At 40.5% G+C, this 18856-nt stretch overlaps 1 protein-coding gene across 12 annotated transcripts in view; it reads right to left on the reverse strand.

Annotated features, from left to right (window-relative positions):
- SNX31 (sorting nexin 31) overlaps positions 1 to 18856 on the reverse strand; it is a 78672-nt gene that overhangs the window by 14343 nt on the left and 45473 nt on the right. For 11 of the 12 annotated variants that reach the window (XR_008686777.2, XR_008686776.2, XM_055432623.2 and 8 more), the window contains 3 exons: positions 15975 to 16067; positions 12121 to 12324; positions 3279 to 3392 (listed from right to left, as the gene is read on the reverse strand). Coding sequence is in view for 10 of the 12 variants with exons in the window: in XM_055432623.2 (XP_055288598.2) it covers positions 3279 to 3392; positions 12121 to 12324; positions 15975 to 16067 (411 nt within the window). In the remaining 2 variants the exon portion in view is untranslated. The remainder of the gene's footprint in view (positions 1 to 3278; positions 3393 to 12120; positions 12325 to 15974; positions 16068 to 18856) is intronic. The other variant, XM_055432625.2, reaches the window with a different exon arrangement.

Below are 18856 nucleotides of genomic sequence, written 5' to 3' on the forward strand. Positions count from 1 at the left end.
CAGAGAATGAGATGGCTGGATGGCATCACCGACTCGATAGAGGTGAGTTTGAGTGAACTCTGGGAGTTGGTGATGGACAGGGAGGCCTGGCGTGCTGTGATTCACAGGGTTGCAAAGAGTCAGGCACGACTGAGCGACTGAACTGAACTGAAGTGAACTGAATCATAATCAAATCAAATGATGATGGTCAATCTTCTATTTACCTGTATATATAATGATTGAGAGACCTATAAGTAGGCATACGTATTCACCTATTTGAAAGGCCATATTAGCACCTTATGGCTCTTGCTGAACTGAAGACAAAATCAGTCATTTTTCTTCCTTTTTTAATTTTCCTGGTATTTTTAGTCATTCAACGGTCGAGACTGACCATTGGCCTTAATACCACCTGTGACTTATTGGTGGCTAGTCGCTGCTAGTGGCAAGACACACATCATATGCATCTTGCCTCACAAAAGCTGGGGCTTTCCTTTCCCTAGGAGTTTTACCCCATGTGCCAAACTTAAGGTCCCCCCGTGATTTTCCCTTTTGCTGCTTTCCCACAGATTATTTTATTCCCCCTCTTTTTCCTGCTCTCAACTCTTGGACTGTTCATTTCTCATTCAGCCCCACTGAGGTTTCAGACAACAGAAGCTCAAAGCTTGAGGCCAGAGACCTTTAGTATAAATTTGTGCTCAAGGATGGCCCCTGAACTTGGGGGTGAGGGGATGACAGAGAGGAGCAGAGGGGAGAGGGAGGGAAAGCTCAGGTTACGGCAGTCGATGCAGAGAGCTTTTGGAGGACAGGACGCAGAAAGTGGAACCAGAGGGCGAAGGGGCTGCATAGAAGGGACGTTTCAAGGTTTGACAGAGATGGGCTGCATTTTATTTAAGCGGAGAGAAAAGAGGGGAAAGAAAGGGCAGCCAGCAATAAGGAAAAGAGTCACGAATGTGGGGTTTACACACAGACACAAAGCTTGCCTTCTTGCTTTAGCTAAGAATGAACCATGTTTATCTGTGCATATATGTCACCCACGAAACATCAGGGTGCAAAACACGTAAACAACAGCAAACCCTGAGCCGATGCAGCTAGGAGGGGCGTTTAATGGTGTCCCACAAGGTGTAGACCGATTCCATACGATTATACAACGTACTGAAGCCCATGTGCCCAGAGTCTGTGCTCGGCAACAAGAGAAGCCGCCGCAGTGAGAAGCCAGAGCCCCGCAACGAAGAGGAGCCCTCGCTCCCTGCAACAAGAGAAAGCCCGAGTGCAGCAACAGTGACCCACCACAGCCAAAAAACAAAATATAAGTAAATCAATAAATCTTACTATATATATATGAAGACTAAGCTTCTGTTTAAAGGGTCCAGGAAAGAGTCGGGCCAAGCCTTCTTTTTGTATTTACAAGGCACACAAACCACATTTCTGCCTTTTGCAGAAGTAGCCCTTGGGTGCACATCGATAAATCCATACTCCAAAGGAAATAAGACCTTACTAGGACTCTTTCTGAAGGATGTTTATTGCACCTCTCCTTAGTGGCTTAAATTCATTTTTACAGACTAGATTAAAAGACCATGATAAAATTTAACTACCACACTTAGCATTCGGAGGGAAGGGGGTGGTTTCGCTGACAAAATCTGTGTGTTTCCACGTGACTGCAGATCTTACCTCAGCAAATCATCCTACCACTTCCCTAAGGATGTTTTATATTTAAGGTGAACCTAGGGGAGCATTTCTTTAACCTGGGATTTTGATTTAGTACTTTGTTTTTCAGAGGACATGGATATCTATTATCTCTTGATCAGAACTGTACTCATGGAGAGTTAAAACTGAGCTTTGGTTGCCTAAAAGTGGAATGCTGCATGGAACACAGAACTGATTGTGATCACCAGGCGCAGTGGTAAAGAATTTGCCTGCCATTGCAGGAGACGTGGGTTCAGTCCCTGGGTCAGGAAGATCCCCTGGAGGAGGGCATGGCAACCTGCTCCAGTATTTTTGCCTGGAAAATCCCATGGACAGAGGAGTCTGAGCAAGTGAGCCTGAGCACACACACTAGGTACTCAAGTTGAATATAATGTTGATGCAAAGATTACTTTGCTATTTTGGTTTTGTTTTAGAACACTTGCAGTTTTGACTCCAAATTGAAATAGTTTAAGTTAGCTAAGTAAAAAGAATTTCCAATTGGATTTGGCATATAGAAAATTAGATTTTTAATGGATTTTTTATTTAAAGTAGTTCACATTTACTTCAGATTTAACTATTGCTAACCAAAAGCCATTGTCCCTCCTTCCCTAGTAACAGAACCCTGATTTGAGAATGACAAAGTACCCAGCTCTAGGCAATGACTCATGCTTATCCAAAGTTGATTATGAATCCTGTTCCTCTATGATAAATGCTTGAGTCCCACATTCACTTGAAGCCAGCCTCCCTTGAAGCTAGGAGTGCTCATGTGACCCAGTTCTGGCCAGTAAGACAAAATGGAAAGTCTAGTGGGGGGTGGGGGGTGGTGATTCTGGGGTATGACTTTTGCTTTTATTTATTTGGAAAAGTCCAAAAGAATTATAGGGATGTCAACATCTCCCTCTAGTATTCTTACTAAGTGAGATGATAAAAATTTGTATTGTATAAGCCAGGGGTTGGCAAACAAATGTCACCCCGTCCACTTGTGTTTATAAATAAAGTTTTATTGGAACACAGCTATACCCATTTGTTTATAGATTGTCTGTGACTTCTTTTGTGCTACAGCAACAGAGTTAAGTAGTTGCAACAGAGACCATATGAGCCTAAAAACCTAAAATGTTTACCATCATTGATTCCTCGAGAAGTTAACTAATCCATGGTCTAAGTCACTGATAGTTGAGTCTTCTGTTACTTCTAATTTATATGAAAGCTTTCGTGATGAGTAAAATAAAACGAGTCTGAGAGCTGGCTCACTGGAACATACCCCGATGCTGGGAAAGACTGAAGGCAAAAGGAGAAGAGGGCAATAGAGGATGAGTTGGTTAGATAGCATCACCGACTCAATGGACACGAGTTTGAGCAAACTTCACGGGAGATAGTGAAGTACAGGAAAGACTGGCGTGCTGCAGTCTATGGGGCCACAAAGAGCAGGACCTGACTTAGCAACTGAACCAACCACAAAATAAAACCAAATAAATGGTATTACAGGCCTAAAAGTGCATGTGTGGCATACTCTAATATTCTGCTCCACTTGGGTTAGGGCAGGGTGCTCTGTCCACCCCAGCATGCAAGAGAGCGTTTAGCACTGAAGGTTTTCCCGCTCTGCCCTGAGAACGTACCTGCTTGGTGTGAATAACAAACCACCACCAGTGACTGTCCTCGCAATACTGAAGTCTGAGCTCCAAGTTGTGGTTGAGAGTTTGCTGTGGCCCATCCGTATCCAGCAGAGTCCCCTACAAGGGAAAAGATATTACCTGACATTCAGCAGGAATTGAAATGGCTATTATGTGCTGCACAGAATATCAAAACAAGTGAGAATATCCCTATTCCCAAGATGTCATCAGTCTTTTGGGGAGCCATGAACGTACAAGAAATCATCATAGTTTGATGTAAGTATTATAAGGGAAGCAAACACAGGTCTATGGAAGTGAACAGGATGGACATCTAATCCAGACCAGGAGGTTAAGGAAGTTCTGGTGGGGCAAGAGTGGAGGGGAGAGTGTTATCTGAGCAGAAGAAGAAATTATCCAAGTTTCTTGTGTGTTTTTTTTTGTGGGGGGAGGGTGTGGTGGTAACAAGTGGTTCCCGGTAGAAGACAAAATAAGTGCAGACACACTGAGGCACGAGGGAGCCTGGCACACTGGAGTGTGGTTGAATCATTCACTGTGACGGATGGGGGGCTGAGAGAGGAAGGGCAGGGCCAGGGCCTGGAAGCCTGGTAGGAAGCACCTGTGATTTTTGCTTTACAGCATCAGTCGTTTTTTCTTCTGGTACTAGAGTTTCAAATTCCCTTGGGAAGAACTTTTCACTGTGGCTGTCAAGCTAAGACAGTCAGGAAATGTTGCCCTCTTGGAGGGTGGCATGTGACCCAAGCTCAAGCCAACTGGATAAATACTCTGGGTTTCTCATTTGACTCCAGGGCAGAAGGATCCAAAGAGCAGGTCCTGATAAAGAATCTCTGTTTTCTAGAAATCTTGAGCTCCTCTGGTTCCTGGTTATCCTGAGCTTCTATTTCAGTCTTTTTTTTTTTTTTACCCTTTCCTTTAAACCAGTGGATTATCTCATGCTGCTGCTGCTGCTAAGTCACTTCAGTCGTGTCCGACTCTGTGTGACCCCATAGATGGAAGCCCACCAGGCTCCCCCGTTCCTGGGATTCTCCAGGCAAGAACACTGGAGTGGGTTGCCATTTCCTTCTCCAATGTGTGAAAGTGAAAAGTGAAAGTGAAGTCGCTCAGTCGTGTCTGACCCATAGTGACCCCACGGACTGCAGCCTACCAGGCTCCTCCATCTGTGGGATTTTCTAGGCAAGTGTACTGGAGTGGCTTGCCATTGCCTTCTCCGGGATTATCTCATACCCCTCTAATAAATCCTTTTTTTTCCCCACTAGAGCCAGAAGTATTGGTTTCTACTATTTGCTATCAAAAGAGCCCTGGCTATTATAGGTTTTACAAGCTAAGTGAAGGAGTCTGAACTTTATATTAAGGGCAACAGGCCATTTTGTTAAAAAATTTTAAAAGCTGAATAATAACACAAATTTGTATTTTAGAACTATGGGTCTGGCAGCATCAGTGTAAAAAAATGAACTGAGAAACAGCTGCTTTCAGACATAGAACAGAGAGAATGCAGAATTGTCAACCCTGAGAAGCAGAAAACAAGTAAGGTGAGCCCTGTAGTTACCCAGTTTACTGCCTGGAGGAGTTTCCAAGATTCAGCACAGGGAGGGAAACCCAGAGTCCAGAGGTCTTACTAAGTTGGTGAGAAAGAGACAAAAATCTGTGAAGTGGTGGTTAGAATTTATGGGATAGAAGACTAAAGACAAAGGTTTTACATAGAGCAAGAGCTACAGAGAGCACCTTTCAAATCTTTTGGCCAAATAATGATTTGTGCATGCGTGGGAGATGCACAAATTTGCATCTGGGAAGTCTGGGGGAAAGAACCACTGAAAAGCAGCAGGTTGAACAATTCCAAAAGCTCTTAAACCAGCCTGGAAATAGTTTCTATCAACCTAAGTAGAGATAACATAATAAACAAGACATGGAGAGTTCTAAGAATGGCAGCTATTAAGTAAAATACTAAATTAGTCCTCCAGACTTCTCTTGATCTGCCTTAAGAAAGCTTAAAAGCAAGTCTCAAAAAAATAAAACTAATTCCAAGTAATTTAATTGCGTGACAGAACAAAATCCAATTTTCTTTAAAGGAATACAATAAAATCCAGCATTAAACAACATAAGATTCACAGTGTTTCGCATACCATAATAAATTACCTGGTGTGCAAAGTATGAGATAAGTGTACTCTGCAAATAGGAGAAAAATCAATCAATAGAAATGTCAGAGCTGATAGAATTAGTAGACAATAATATAAAACCAGTTATTTTAAATATGCTCCACACACTCAAAAATTTAGAAAAAATAGCATGATAAGGAGAGAAATGGAAGATATAATAAGACCTTAATGGCCACCTAGAGATGAAAAATAAAGTATAATAGTAGAAATAAAAATATAATGAATGGGAAAGACACATTATATGCTACGGAAGACTGATGACCTTGAAATCATGACAACAGAAACTACCCAAAATTAAGCACACAGAGAAAAAAAGACTTAAATAAAACCACAATGAGATACCACTTTACCTCCATCAGAATGGTCATATAAAAAAAAAAATCAGATACTAACAAGTACCGGCAAGGATATGGGGAAATTGGAAATGTCTTATGCTGCTGGTGGGGATGTAAAATGGGGAAGACACTGTAAATGACAGTCTGGACTTTCCTCAAAAAGCTAACCATAAAAGTTAACCACTGTGGTAGAATCACCAGCAGTTCCACTCCTCGGTATATACCCAAGAGAAATGAAAACCTATGTCCTCATAAAAAACTTATGCACAAATGTTCATAGTAGCATGATTCATAACAGTCAAAAGGCAGAAACAACCATCAATGGACAAGTGGATATATCTGTACAATGGAATATTATTTGACCATAAAAAGGAATAAGTACAGATATATGCTACATTAAGAATGAACCCTGGAAACATTATGTTAAGTAAAAACACCAGTATATATTTTTTGAATTGTTCAACCTGCTTTTGGAATTGTTCAACTGACTGCTTCTCAGTGGTTCTTTCCCCAGACTTCCCAGATGCAAATTCGTGCATTGCCCACACATGCACAAATCATTATTTGGCCAAAAGATTTGAAAGGTGCTCTCTGGGGCTCTTGCTCTATGTAAAACCCTTGTCTTTAGTCTTTTATCCCATAAATTCTAACCACCACTTCACAGATTTTTACCTCTTTCTCCTCAACTTTGGAGAAGGCAATGGCAAGCCACTCCAGTACTCTTGCCTAGAAAATCCCATGGATGGAGGAGCCTGGTAGGCTGCAGTCCGTGGGGTCGCTAAGGGTCGGACACGACTGAGCGACTTCACTTTCACACATTGGAGAAGGAAACGGCAACCCACTCCAGTGTTCTTGCCTGGAGAATCCCAGGGACGGGAGAGCCTGGTGGGCCGCCGTCAGTGGGGTCACACAGAGTCGGACACGACTGAAGTGACTTAGCAGCAGCAGCAGCTCCTCAACTTAGTAAGACCTCTGGTCTCTGTTTGGGTTTCCCTCTCAAAAAAACAGTCACAAGCACCATGTATGATTCCATTAATATGCTAAGTTCAGAACAGGCAAATCTATAGAGGCAGAAAGTAAATTAGTGGTTTCTTAGGCCGGGTGACAAGGAAGTAACAAATAAAGGGTATGGAACTTCTTTTTGAGGTATTCTAAAATTGATTGTGGTGATGGTTACACAACTCTGTATATACTGAATGCTACTGAGTTCTGGGGCGGGAGGAGAAGGGGACGACCGAGAATTAGATGGCTGGATGGCATCACCGACTCTGTGGACATGGGTTTGAGTGAACTCTGGGAGTTGATGATGGACAGGGAGGCCTGGCGTGCTGTGATTCATGGGGTCGCGGAGAGTCGGACACGACTGAGTGACTGAACTGAACTGAACTGAACTGAGTTCTACACTTTATATTGTGTGGAAAGTGAATAATATCTTGATAAAGCTGTTACAGAAGAAGAGAATGATGATGTGGTATTGGTATGGGGATCTATGCCTCCCTCTGTGTGTCTACACAAAGATGGATGGAAAAGAACTAGACCCACACAAATGTGCCCAGCTGATTTCTTACAAAGGTATGACAGCAATTCAACTGAAGAAAGATAGCCTTTGCAACAAATGGTCCTGGAGCAGTTGGACTTCCATAGGCAAAAAAGGGAACTTTGGCAAAGAATTTAGACTTGACACCAAAAACACAATAAAGAAAAACAACTTCATCAAAATTAAAGTAGTTTGCTCTGCAAAAGACCCAGTGAAGAGAATGAAAAACTACAAAGTGCGAGAAAATACTAGCAAGCCACATAGTCAAAAAAGGACTAATATCTAGAATGTAAGTGCTCTCAAAACTCAATCGTAAACAAAAAACCCAATTGGAAAATGGGAGAAATTATGAAGACATATCACCTAAGAAGATACCCAGATGGTAAATAAGCACATGAAAAGATGTTCAACATTGCTAGCCATGAGGGAAAGGCAAATTAAAATTACAATTGAATACCAATACACACTTATCAGGATGACTAAATAAAAAATAATGACAATACTAAATGCTGATGGGAAAGTGGAGAGTCTGGCTTGCTCATACATTGCTGGTGGGAATGTATAATAAATTGGCTCAGCCCCCTTGAAAACAATTTGGCAGTTTCTTAAAAAATTAAACACGCAACTTCCAGCAATTGCACTCTTAGGCATTTATCCCAGAGAAATGAAAACTTGTGCTCAGACAAAAACCTATGAATGAATATTTATAGAAGCTTTATTCATAATAGCTAATAACTGGAAACAACCAGATATCTTTCTTTGGGTGAGTGTTTTAAGAAATTGTGGCTATTCTGTATCATGGAATACTGCTCAGCTGCCCAAAGAAACAAACTACTGATATATACACACCAAGCTGAATGAATTTCCAAAGAATTATGCTGAGTAAAAATATTTCCAAAGACTACACACTGTGTGATTATGTTCATGTAACATTCTTTCATTTTTTAAGGTAACAAACTCCTTGCTTTTATTTTATGTTCACCTCCTAAACACAGTCAATTCCTGTTCAAAATAACTAGGTTCTATTGTTACCATGGACACTGCCTTAGTGAGTGCTGATACACAGTCCACAGGCAAATATAGCTTTAGGTTCTGTGAACCTCTGGTCACAATATCTTCATCAACTGACCGGTGCATAACCTTGTTTTATGTGTGTGAGTGTTTGTTTTTTCTAACTGAGGTTATAACTGATGTGCAAAAAAAAACTGCACATATTTAATGTACACAATTTGAAGAGTTTGGACATATGCATGTGTCCATGAAATGATCACCACAGTCAAGTCATAAATAATCCATCACTTCCGAAAGCTTTATAAAATATTCTTGAAATGACACAATATGAAAATGGCAAACAGGTTGGGGTTGCCAGGGGTTCAAGAGGGATGAGAGTGGGAGTAAGCAGATGCAGCTATGAAAAGCTAACATGAAGGATCCTTGTGATGATGGAAACGTCTCAACTTTTCCTTGCATCAATGTCAGTGGCTGGGGTGGTGATACTGTACTCTAGCTTTGAAAGACGTAATAATTGAAGAAAAGTGGGTAAAATGTATGCAAAATCTCTGTACCATTTCTTTCAACTACATATGAATCTATAATTATATCAAAATTAATAGTTTACCTTTTAATTTAATTAAAAAGTAATTAACTGTTAAAAGCAAAAATAATTATAACACAGCATGAGGTTTATAATATATGCAGAAATAATGTATGGCAACAAATACCACAAAGGACAGAAGGGGCAAACAGAGGTACACTGTTGTAAGGTTTTTAAACTTTTTGTGAAATGATTAATATTTGAAAGTAGAAGGCAATGGCACCCCACTCCAGTACTCTTGCCTGGAAAATCCTATGGACGGAGGAGCCTAGTAGGATGCAGTCCATGGGGTCGCTAAGAGTTGGACACAACTGAGCGACTTCACTTTCACTTTTCACTGTCATGCATTGGAGAAGGAAATGGCAACCCGCTCCAGTGTTCTTGCCTGGAGAATCCCAGGGATGGGGGAACCTGGTGGGCTGCCGTCTCTGGGGTCACACAGAGTCGGACACTACTGAAGCGACTTAGCAGCAGTAGACTGTAATAAGCTAAAAAGATGTATATTAAAGACTCAAGTAACCATAAATTTAAAAGGTGTGGCTAAAAAAACAATGGAACAAACGAACGTCTAAATAATAAAATAATCTATAGAAGACAAGGAAAAAACTAACAAAATTTAAAGAAATGGACAAATCTACAATTATATTTGAAGATTTTAACACTCCTCACAATAGCTGATAGAACAAGTAGAGAGAAATGTGTAAGGATAGAGGAGACTGGAATGTCATTAACCACTTCACGGAACTGATATTTTATAGGGTTAGAGTTAGGGCAACATATGCACTCTCAACAGTGGCAGCATACACATTCTTCTCAAGTACACACTGAACATTTCAAGATATACCAAACGTTGGCCACAAAACAAGTTCCCATAGTTTAAAGGAACTGAAATTATACTATGTGTTTTATTCTTCTGACCCCAAGAGGGTAAGAGTGGAGCAGTGAGAAGGGTTAGGAGGCTGTGGGATTTCATCCAGGCAGCAAATGTTGAGATCAAGACATGAGAGCAGAGAGAAAAGGAGAATCTTGAAGGACAGCAGTGCCATAGGCTGATGTGAAGAGCCGATTCACTGGAGAAGACCCTGATGCTGGGAAAGATCGAAGGCAAAAGGAGAAGGGGCTGGCAGAGGATGAGATGGTTAGATAGCATCATCAACTCAGTGGACATGAATGTGAGCAAACTCCAGGAGACAGTGAAGGACAGGGAAGCCTGGCGTGCAGCAGTCCATGGGGTTGTAAAGAGTCGGACATGACTTAGCAACTGAACACCACCACCACCACCAGTGTCATAGCACAGATAGGTCTGTCTGCATCAGCAATTAAAAATGTAAGATAAGAGAAAAGTTAGGGGTAATTTCAAGATTGCTGATTTGGCAGCTAGGGGTGGTGGTGGAAATCCTATTTATCAAGACAGGGAACACAGGAGGAAGAACCCTAGGTTGGGCATATGGGAAAGGATGAGTCCGGTTAGGGGAAAAGTTGAGTTTGAGGTGTCTGTGAATCACTTGGTGAAGATGTCAAGAATGTGGTAGGAAATACTGGACCTGTTTGTTGACAGTCATCTGGGAAACTGACTTCAAGAGATAAGTAGAGGAGAGATTCTAGAAATGGAACCCCAGGAAACACCAGCATTTCAGGAGTGGTCAGAGGGAGAGGCAGACCACAAAATTAGAGGAGGAAGCAGGGGGAGTTGTGAAAAGAAAGACATGGTTGGTGCATCAAATGCTGCAGACAGACCTGTCTCTCTGCCCTCACAGTACTGAGCCAGCTAAAAAATCCTCATGGGTTTCATGGATTTAGCAGCTGGTGTCATGGTTGCGTTAGAAACGTTTGTCCTCTACTAGTTCATCTCCATTTCCTGTGTAAATGGGATAATGCCTCTTAGTTCACTGGGTTATATTTAAGAACTTAATTAAGAAATGCTAGTTACTTCTTATAAATATTGACCTTTGTTTTCCTCTTAATGAAAAAAAAAAGAACTTAATTAAATAGCATATGTGTCATTGCCTAGCATAGCACCTGGTACAAAGTAAGCACTCAGTAATTCTGGTCAGAAAGCTCTCTCTTGGAAGGACATAGAAATGCAGGTGTGATGCCAGAGATCCTTACGAATAGCTCTGCTGGACTGTTTACAATAGTAAACAATAGTAAACAGTAGGACAAGGAAGCAACCTAGATGTCCATTGGCAGATGAATGGATAAGAAAGTTGTGTTACATATACACAATGAAATATTACTCAGCTATATATAAAAAAAGAACACATTTGAGTCGGTTCTAATGAGGTGGATGAAACCAGAACTTATTACACACAGTGAAGTAAGTCAGAAAGAGAAAGACAAATACTGTATATTAATGCATATATGTGGAATTTAGAAAGACGGTAACGATGGTCCTACAGGCAGGGGAGCAAAAGAGACATGGGTGTAAAGAACAGAATTTTGGACTCTGGGAGAAGGCAAGGGTGGGATGATCTGAAAGAGTAGCATTGAAACATGTATATTACCATATGTAAAATACACGACCAGTGCAAGCTTGATGCATGAAGTAGGGCACCCAGAGCTAGTGCTCTGGGACAGCCTAGAGGGATAGGGTGGGGAGGGAGGTGGAAGCGGGGTTCAGGATTGGGGGACACGTGTATACCCATGGCTGATTAGTGTTGATGCATGGCAAAATCCATCACAATACTGTAAAGTAATTATCCCCAATTAAAATTAATTAATTAATTAAAAAAAAAAAAAGGAATAGCTCTGCTGGGCAGCATCCGGTTTCCCAGCATAGGATCTTGTTGGTACTGAGCACGTATTAAGTGTTCAGTAAATGGTAGCTGTTATTTCTACATGTTGTCATTACTTTAGATACCCTCCAAGCAGTAGAGAAGTCTGCTGTTGGAAGGTGAGAAGAGGAGCGTTTCTACAGCAAGAGTGAGGAACTTGCACCAGATAAAAGGTAGGTTTTACTACTAGGTGATGCTTTGTGCATGCTCAGTCGTGTCTGACTCTGCGACCCCATAGACTGTAGCCCACCAGGCTTCTCTGTCCATGGGATTTTATGATGCTTACTGTGGCTTAGATGCCAGTCCACTCAAGGTACTGATTCAAATGGCAAATCTGTCTCCCTGATACCAACACTGTCATCCAAAAACACTAGGGTTTTTAAAATCATGGATGAAGGCTTTAAATGATGGGAAAGGCAAGGTGCCGAGATACTCACAAGGAAAGTGACCTGCCAGCACTTCACTCTGTCCATCTGGAAAATGATGTCCAGGGTCCGGTTATCAGGCAGGGTTATGCAGCAGCTGATCTCGTTATTGCCGATGGAAAGAAGGGTCTGGCAGCCCGGTTCTGGGTGGTCACAGGTGCAGGGCTCCAGCTGTACGTATCCATAGTGCCGTACCTCCCGGGCGAGCTCCAAAAACTGCTCCAAATAGGGGTGGGGATGGAGGAAGCAAAAGACTGCTTGAAGCAGATGAAAAATCTCATGTCAGAAGCTACTGCCATTCTAACACAACACCTGGAATGGAGTCACAGTGAAAGCACCTTTTTCTTTCGGGTGACGCAGAGGAAGACAACGCCCCATGTGCTGACAGGGCTGCCCGAGTTCCTGGTGTGTGCTTCCTCGTTGACCATCACGTCCCTGCTCTTTTTACAGTGTTCAGACATAGTGGAAATAAAATACTCAGTGTGTGAACGATGAAGGAAGGAGAGTAAGATGTAATCGAATGAGTAGTTGTGATTCTCTCTCAGTAGATTAGAGCAGCAGAATAAACAAAGAGTGAATAATTAAGATGCTGTGTTTAAAAAAAACACAACGAAGCTGAGATCAAATTTTTACAGGCCGCTTTATATGCTGCTGGAATTCGCTGTCAGAGACAGGTGCTGGAAACGGCAATGAAGTGAGGGTAATACAGTGAGTCTGCTCTCTAAGCCGAGTTTTCCGGCCCCAAAGTGCCAACGGAATGTTACATGTTGGTGACGTTAAAGGTTTAGCTTTTCCCTCTGCTTCTGTAGTTACTGAAGAACAGAGGACAGCTGCAGGTCACACCTGTGGTCCTGGCATCCTGTCCTGCTAATGTCTATTGAGGACCTTTCAACAAAGTGAACATTGGCGACTGCCTTCAAGTAATCTGCTACCAGTTTAGTGACCTCCACTTTGCTCTTCCAGCCTACACCATGGTCCAATCTGATGGGGTGGAAGATCTGTGTTCAGAGAAGGTAGTTCTCACTTTACCACATGGTTAAATCAGAAAGAAGGCCACTCAGCGACAACCTGGCTCTTTCCCAATCCTTTCCTGAAGCAAGGTAACTTACACCTCCCTTTTGAGGGCTATGTGAGCGCTCTCTGATAAAGGGAAACAGGCTGAGACATACGCTGTGAGGGACGGGTGACTCTTGGTACCAGGTGGTGGAAGGATTCCAGGCTCCTGTCCCTCCCAGGCCACGTGTTGGACCAGCTCACTGCACTGAGGCCCATGCATTCAACTTAGGAGATGAGTTCAGCTGCTGGACCTCCCTTTGGGTCAGTGGGAGACAACAGGAAAGACAGGTGGTGGGTAGATGTTACATGTGTGGTGGGGACAGGGGCTGAGTAATCCCACCACTGAGCATTTAGTAGTTTCATGGCTCTTGCTACAAAACTCCTTTTTTACTATATGGTATAAATCCTTAATTGTTTATTTTACTCTTTGGTAACACAAAAAATTTGTAATAAATTGTAATACACTCTTGGGTGCAGTGCTCTAGAAGAGGTGAAAGTGTTTTTAATTAAAAGTTAAGCTCCATTTCTCTAAGAAGTTGGTGATGAATAAGTAACTTGCTCAAAATGCTAGCTGGCACCTGCCATTCAAAGTGGGGGGACGGCGGGGAGTACTGATATTACTGCCTGTGTGAAAAGCAGATGACAGAAATCTAAAAGGATTATCTACTTCAAAATGAGTTTTGTTTTCTTATTGGACACACCACACAGCTTGCAGGATCTAAGTTCCCCAACCAGGGGTTGAACCCAGGCCGTGGCAGTGAAAGTGCCAAGTCCTAACCACTGGACCACCATGGAATTTCTGAAATTTGTTCTTTTAAGAAGTACCTGAGAAAGATAATTTAACACATAGAACTGCAGAAGGTACGTTAGCATTTGGCAAACTTACCTGCAGAGCCATGTAGTAAATATCTTCAATTCTGTGGGCATATGAGCACTGTTGCCAGTACCCACCTCTACTGCTCTAGCACAAAATCACCATTTGACAATACATACATGAGTGAGTGTGGCTATGTGCCAATAAAGCTTTATTTACACAAACAGTGGCCCAGGGACCATAGTTCATTCTCTCTCTGATTTAGATCAAATGACTGCTCCTTTAAGTTAATTTCACTCATTTTCAATTCCAGGCTTTCTTGTACATGTACATAAAGTAAAGCAATAGTTAATGTGTTGACTCCATTAGTAGGAGAACTTTTACACTTTAATAACGTTGGTTTTAATAACAGTATTGTTAGATGCTTCAAGAGGAAAATCATTTGTTAACTTGAATAATGGTTCAGTTTTTTTCAAGTGAAAAAAAACAACTCACACATACCCTGTCCTGAAGCCGTACATGTGAGTCTGATAAATAAGACATATTTTAACAAATAAATGGCCTCTCCTTCATTGTGTTATCTTTTTTATTCTTTATATTTAGCCAACTACTAAAGCATTGACTTCAAACAAAATGCAAAGAAAATTTAGAGGACTAAATTCATGCACTCAAAGTGAGAGTTTTTAAAGATCACTATTCAAATAGTATGGTAAAATGATGTAAAACATTCAACCATAGAAAATAAACTTTGTTTTATGGCAAAAACACAAATTTTGTTAGAGCACAGCAGCACGGTTAAAAACAACATTCTTACTAAGCTAAGAAGTTTATAGATCAGAAATGTCCTTAGAATTGGTAACTGTGTCCAAAGCAACAGCAACATGATATTCATCAAAATAAAAGCTGTAAGTATAAAAATTTGTAAACACACAGAGAAATTGAACTCCAAAATTTCTGAGACAAAGCTGTAATGAAATACCAATGGGAAAGTGGGAAAGTGTTAGTCGCTCAGTTGTGTCTAACTCTTTGCAACCCTATGGACTGTGGCCCTCCAGGCTCCTCTGTCCATGGGAATCTCCAGGCAAGAATACTGGAGTGGGCTGCCATTTCCTTCTCCAAATTCTCAGTATACCAAGGGGGATAATACTAAATCATGGCAGTATATGCTTTTTCCCTCCTTTTTTTTTTTTTTTGCAACTCATCAATAAAATTCGCAAAATATGGTGACGTTGAAGGATGACTTTCTATATCAACCTAAGTATAAATGAGTCATCTAAATTTTATTTGCATTTTCTTCAAAATCAGTGCTTCGGTGATGAGCATTGGTAAAGTATAAAGGATTTAAAAAAAAAAGATAATACAATGAAACAAAGACCATTTCTTCTGTTAAACTATGACTTTTCAGACTCATATACTTCTTGGGGGTATGTCCATTAGTACTGTGCCATCTTTATGGAAGTTTTAAAAATGAACATTTAGAAATAATGTAAAGAATAATAGAACATGTATTCAGGACAGATGATGTTGGCTGCTGTGTTCAGGGACCTTCAGCCAGGAACCATACCAGGTGTTGGGAACACAGAGTATGTATTATATAAATTAGATTGACTCAGTCCTGGGTCTCGTGGTGCTCGCTGCCACAGTGATTTATAGAAGCAAATCCTGGAAACAACCTGACTTCCAATAATAGGAAATTGGTTAGCTAAATGATAACATAATCATAAAATGGAATACTCTACATCATTAAAAATAATCTTGAGGATCTATATTAATTAACTTGGCAAAGGACGCATACTATATTGTATTTTTTAGAATCTTTAAACAATAAGACTTTATTAATTTTATAATAAGAAAAATCAATGAAGGTATTCTCATTTTTAAAAAGAGCCCCATTTTTAGTGCTTGATGGGTTTATAAATTACAGAAACAGCTCAATTCCAATATGTTTCTCTAACTCCCTTCCAAGAGATTTCTCTTGGTACAATACTTCATTCACCTTTGTTTGGTTGTCTTCTTTCTGGAGAGCCTCTAATTTCTGCCTCTGCAACTCTGTGGGTTTGGCCCATTCTTTTTCAATGTCCTGTATTGCCTTAAAACAATATAAGTTGTAAAATTAGCAAACTTAACAGAAATGAATTAACCTAACAAAAATATACTTGTGTATTATAAATGCTATAAAAACAGACCTAAGTGGGCATATATAAGAATTTAGCAGATTATAAAGGTTACATTTAAAATTAACTGGGTGTGGGTACAATGGTTTGGGTACGACTGGTAGCACTTGGAAAAGAAAATAGAATTTATCTTTCCCCACACTACCCAATCAAATAAACATAGGTAGGTTAAACAGTCGAATGTAAAAACCATAAAAGAACCAGAAGAAAGTAAAAGTGAGGATTTTTATCTGACCAATAGGAAATAACTTTCTAAGCAACAAAGACAAATAACATACAAATGAATATGTTATTACATAAAAATATTAAAGCCACCAAGAATAAAACTAAGAAGAAAATGGCAAACCAAGGCAAAACTGCATCATATGTGGCAAAGAGTTAATCTTATTTACGTAAAACAATAGTAAAAATATAAATACCTCTAATAGGAAAATGAATAAATGCTATATATCAGAAATCAATAAAAAGGAATTCCAAATGACAAATACAGATTGAACCTCACTAGTAATCAAAGAACCTGTTTGCCTCTCAACTTGGTGAAGACCCATCAGTTTGGTTCAGTCGCTAAGTCGTGTCCTACTCTTTGTGATCCCATGAACTGCAGCACACCAGGCCTCCCTGTCCATCACCAACTCCTGGAGTTTACTCAAACTCATGTCCATTGAGTCGGTGATACCATCCAACCATCTCATCCTCTGTCATCCCCTTCTCCTCCCACCTTCAATCTTTCCTAGCATCAGGGTCTTTTCAAATGAGTCAGTTCTTCGCATCAGGTGGCCAAAGTATTGGAGTTTCAGCTTCAGCATCAGTCCTTCCAATGAATATTCAGGACTGATTTCCTTTAGGATGGACTGGTTGGATCTCCTTGCAGTCCAAGGGACTCTCAAGAGTCTTCTCCAACACCACAGTTGAAAAGCATCAATTCTTTGACACTCAATTTTGTTTATAGTCCAACTCTCATATCCATACATGACTACTGGAAAAACTATAGCTTTGACTAGATGGGCCTTTGTTGGCAAAGTAATGTCTCTGCTTTTTATTTTTTATCATTTGAAATAATTTTATTTTTTTTAATATAAATTTATTTATTTTAATTGGAGGCTAATTACAATATTGTATTAGTTTGCCATACATTGACATGAATCCACCATGGGTGTACACGTGTTCCCCATCCTGAAGGCCCCTCCCTCCTCCCTCCCCATCCCATCCCTCTGGATCATCCCAGTGCACCAGCCCCAAGCATCCTGTATCATGCATCAAACCTGGACAAATATGCTGTCTAGGCTGGTCATAACTTTTCCAAGGACTAAGCATCTTTAAATTTCATGGCTGCAATTACCATCTGCAGTGATTTTGGAGCCCAAGAAAATAAAGTCTGCTACTGTTTCCATTGTTTCCCTATCTATTTGCCATGAAGTGATGTGACCAGATGCCAGGATCTTAGTTTTCTGAATGTTGAGCTTTAAGCCAACTTTTTCCACTCTCCTCTTTCACTTTCATCAAGAGGCTCTTTAGTTCTTCTTTGCTTTCTGCCATAAGGGTGGTGTCATCTGCATATCTGAGGTTATTGATATTTCTCCTGATGTACTCTGCATATAAGTTGAATAAGCAGGGTGACAATATACAGCCTTGACATACTCCTTCCCTTATTTGGAACCAGTCTGTTGTTCCATGTCCAGTTCTAACTGTTGCTTCTTGACCTGAATACAGCTTTCTCAGGAGGTAGGTCAGGTGGTCTGGTATTCCCATCTCTTTAAGAGTTTTCCACAGTTTGTTGTGACCCACACAGTCAAAGGCTTTGGCATAGTCAATAAAGCAGAAATAGATGTTTTTCTGGAATTCTCTTGCTTTTTCTATATTGGAAATTTGATCGTTGGTTCCTCTGCCTTTTCTAAAACTAGCTTGAACATCTGGAAGCTCATGGTTCACGTACTGTTGATGCCTGGCTTGGAGAATTTTGAGCATTACTTTGCTAGCGTGTGAGATGAGTGCAATTATGCAATAGTTAGAGCATTCTTTGGCTCAAACAATGGTTGATCAGATAACCAGACGGTGTAATCTCTCACCTAGAACCAGACATCCTGAAATGCGGAGTCAAGTGGGTCTTAGGAAGCATTACTACGAATAAAGCTAGTGGAGCTGATGGAATTCCAGTTGATCTATTTCAAATTGTAAAAGATGATGCTGTGAAAGTGCTGCACTCAATATGCCAGCAAATTTGGAAAACCCAGCAATGGCCACAGGACTGGAAAATGTAAATTTTCATTCCAATCCCCCAAAAAAGGCAATGTCAAAGAATGGCAATGTGAAGACAAATATATATATAATATTCAGAGTTGGCAAGGGTTTGAAGAAATAGGAAGCTCATATAGATCCTGGTACAGCTTTATGGAGATAGTTTGGTATTTAAATTTAAATTTAACCTGGTACAGCTTTATGGAGATAGTTTGGTATTTAAATCTAAAACCATCTATAGGAATGATAAACATAGATGTAAGAAAAATGTATTAATAAGGCTATTACTACTACCATTTTTAATATTGAAAAATTTTCAACTATAAATTGTGGCAAACATATGTACAATGCTTACTGTGTGTCAGGCAATGTTCTAATTGCTCTAAAACAAAAATCAACCCCAGCCCCTCCCCTCTCTGGTAGCTACTAATTTGTTCTCAGTATCTACTTGTTTGCATTTGTTTGGTTT

The sequence above is a fragment of the Moschus berezovskii genome, chromosome 16, assembly GCF_049115385.1.
Source record: "Moschus berezovskii isolate FMDL1 chromosome 16, NW_MosBer_1.0, whole genome shotgun sequence".
NCBI lineage: Eukaryota > Metazoa > Chordata > Mammalia > Artiodactyla > Moschidae > Moschus > Moschus berezovskii.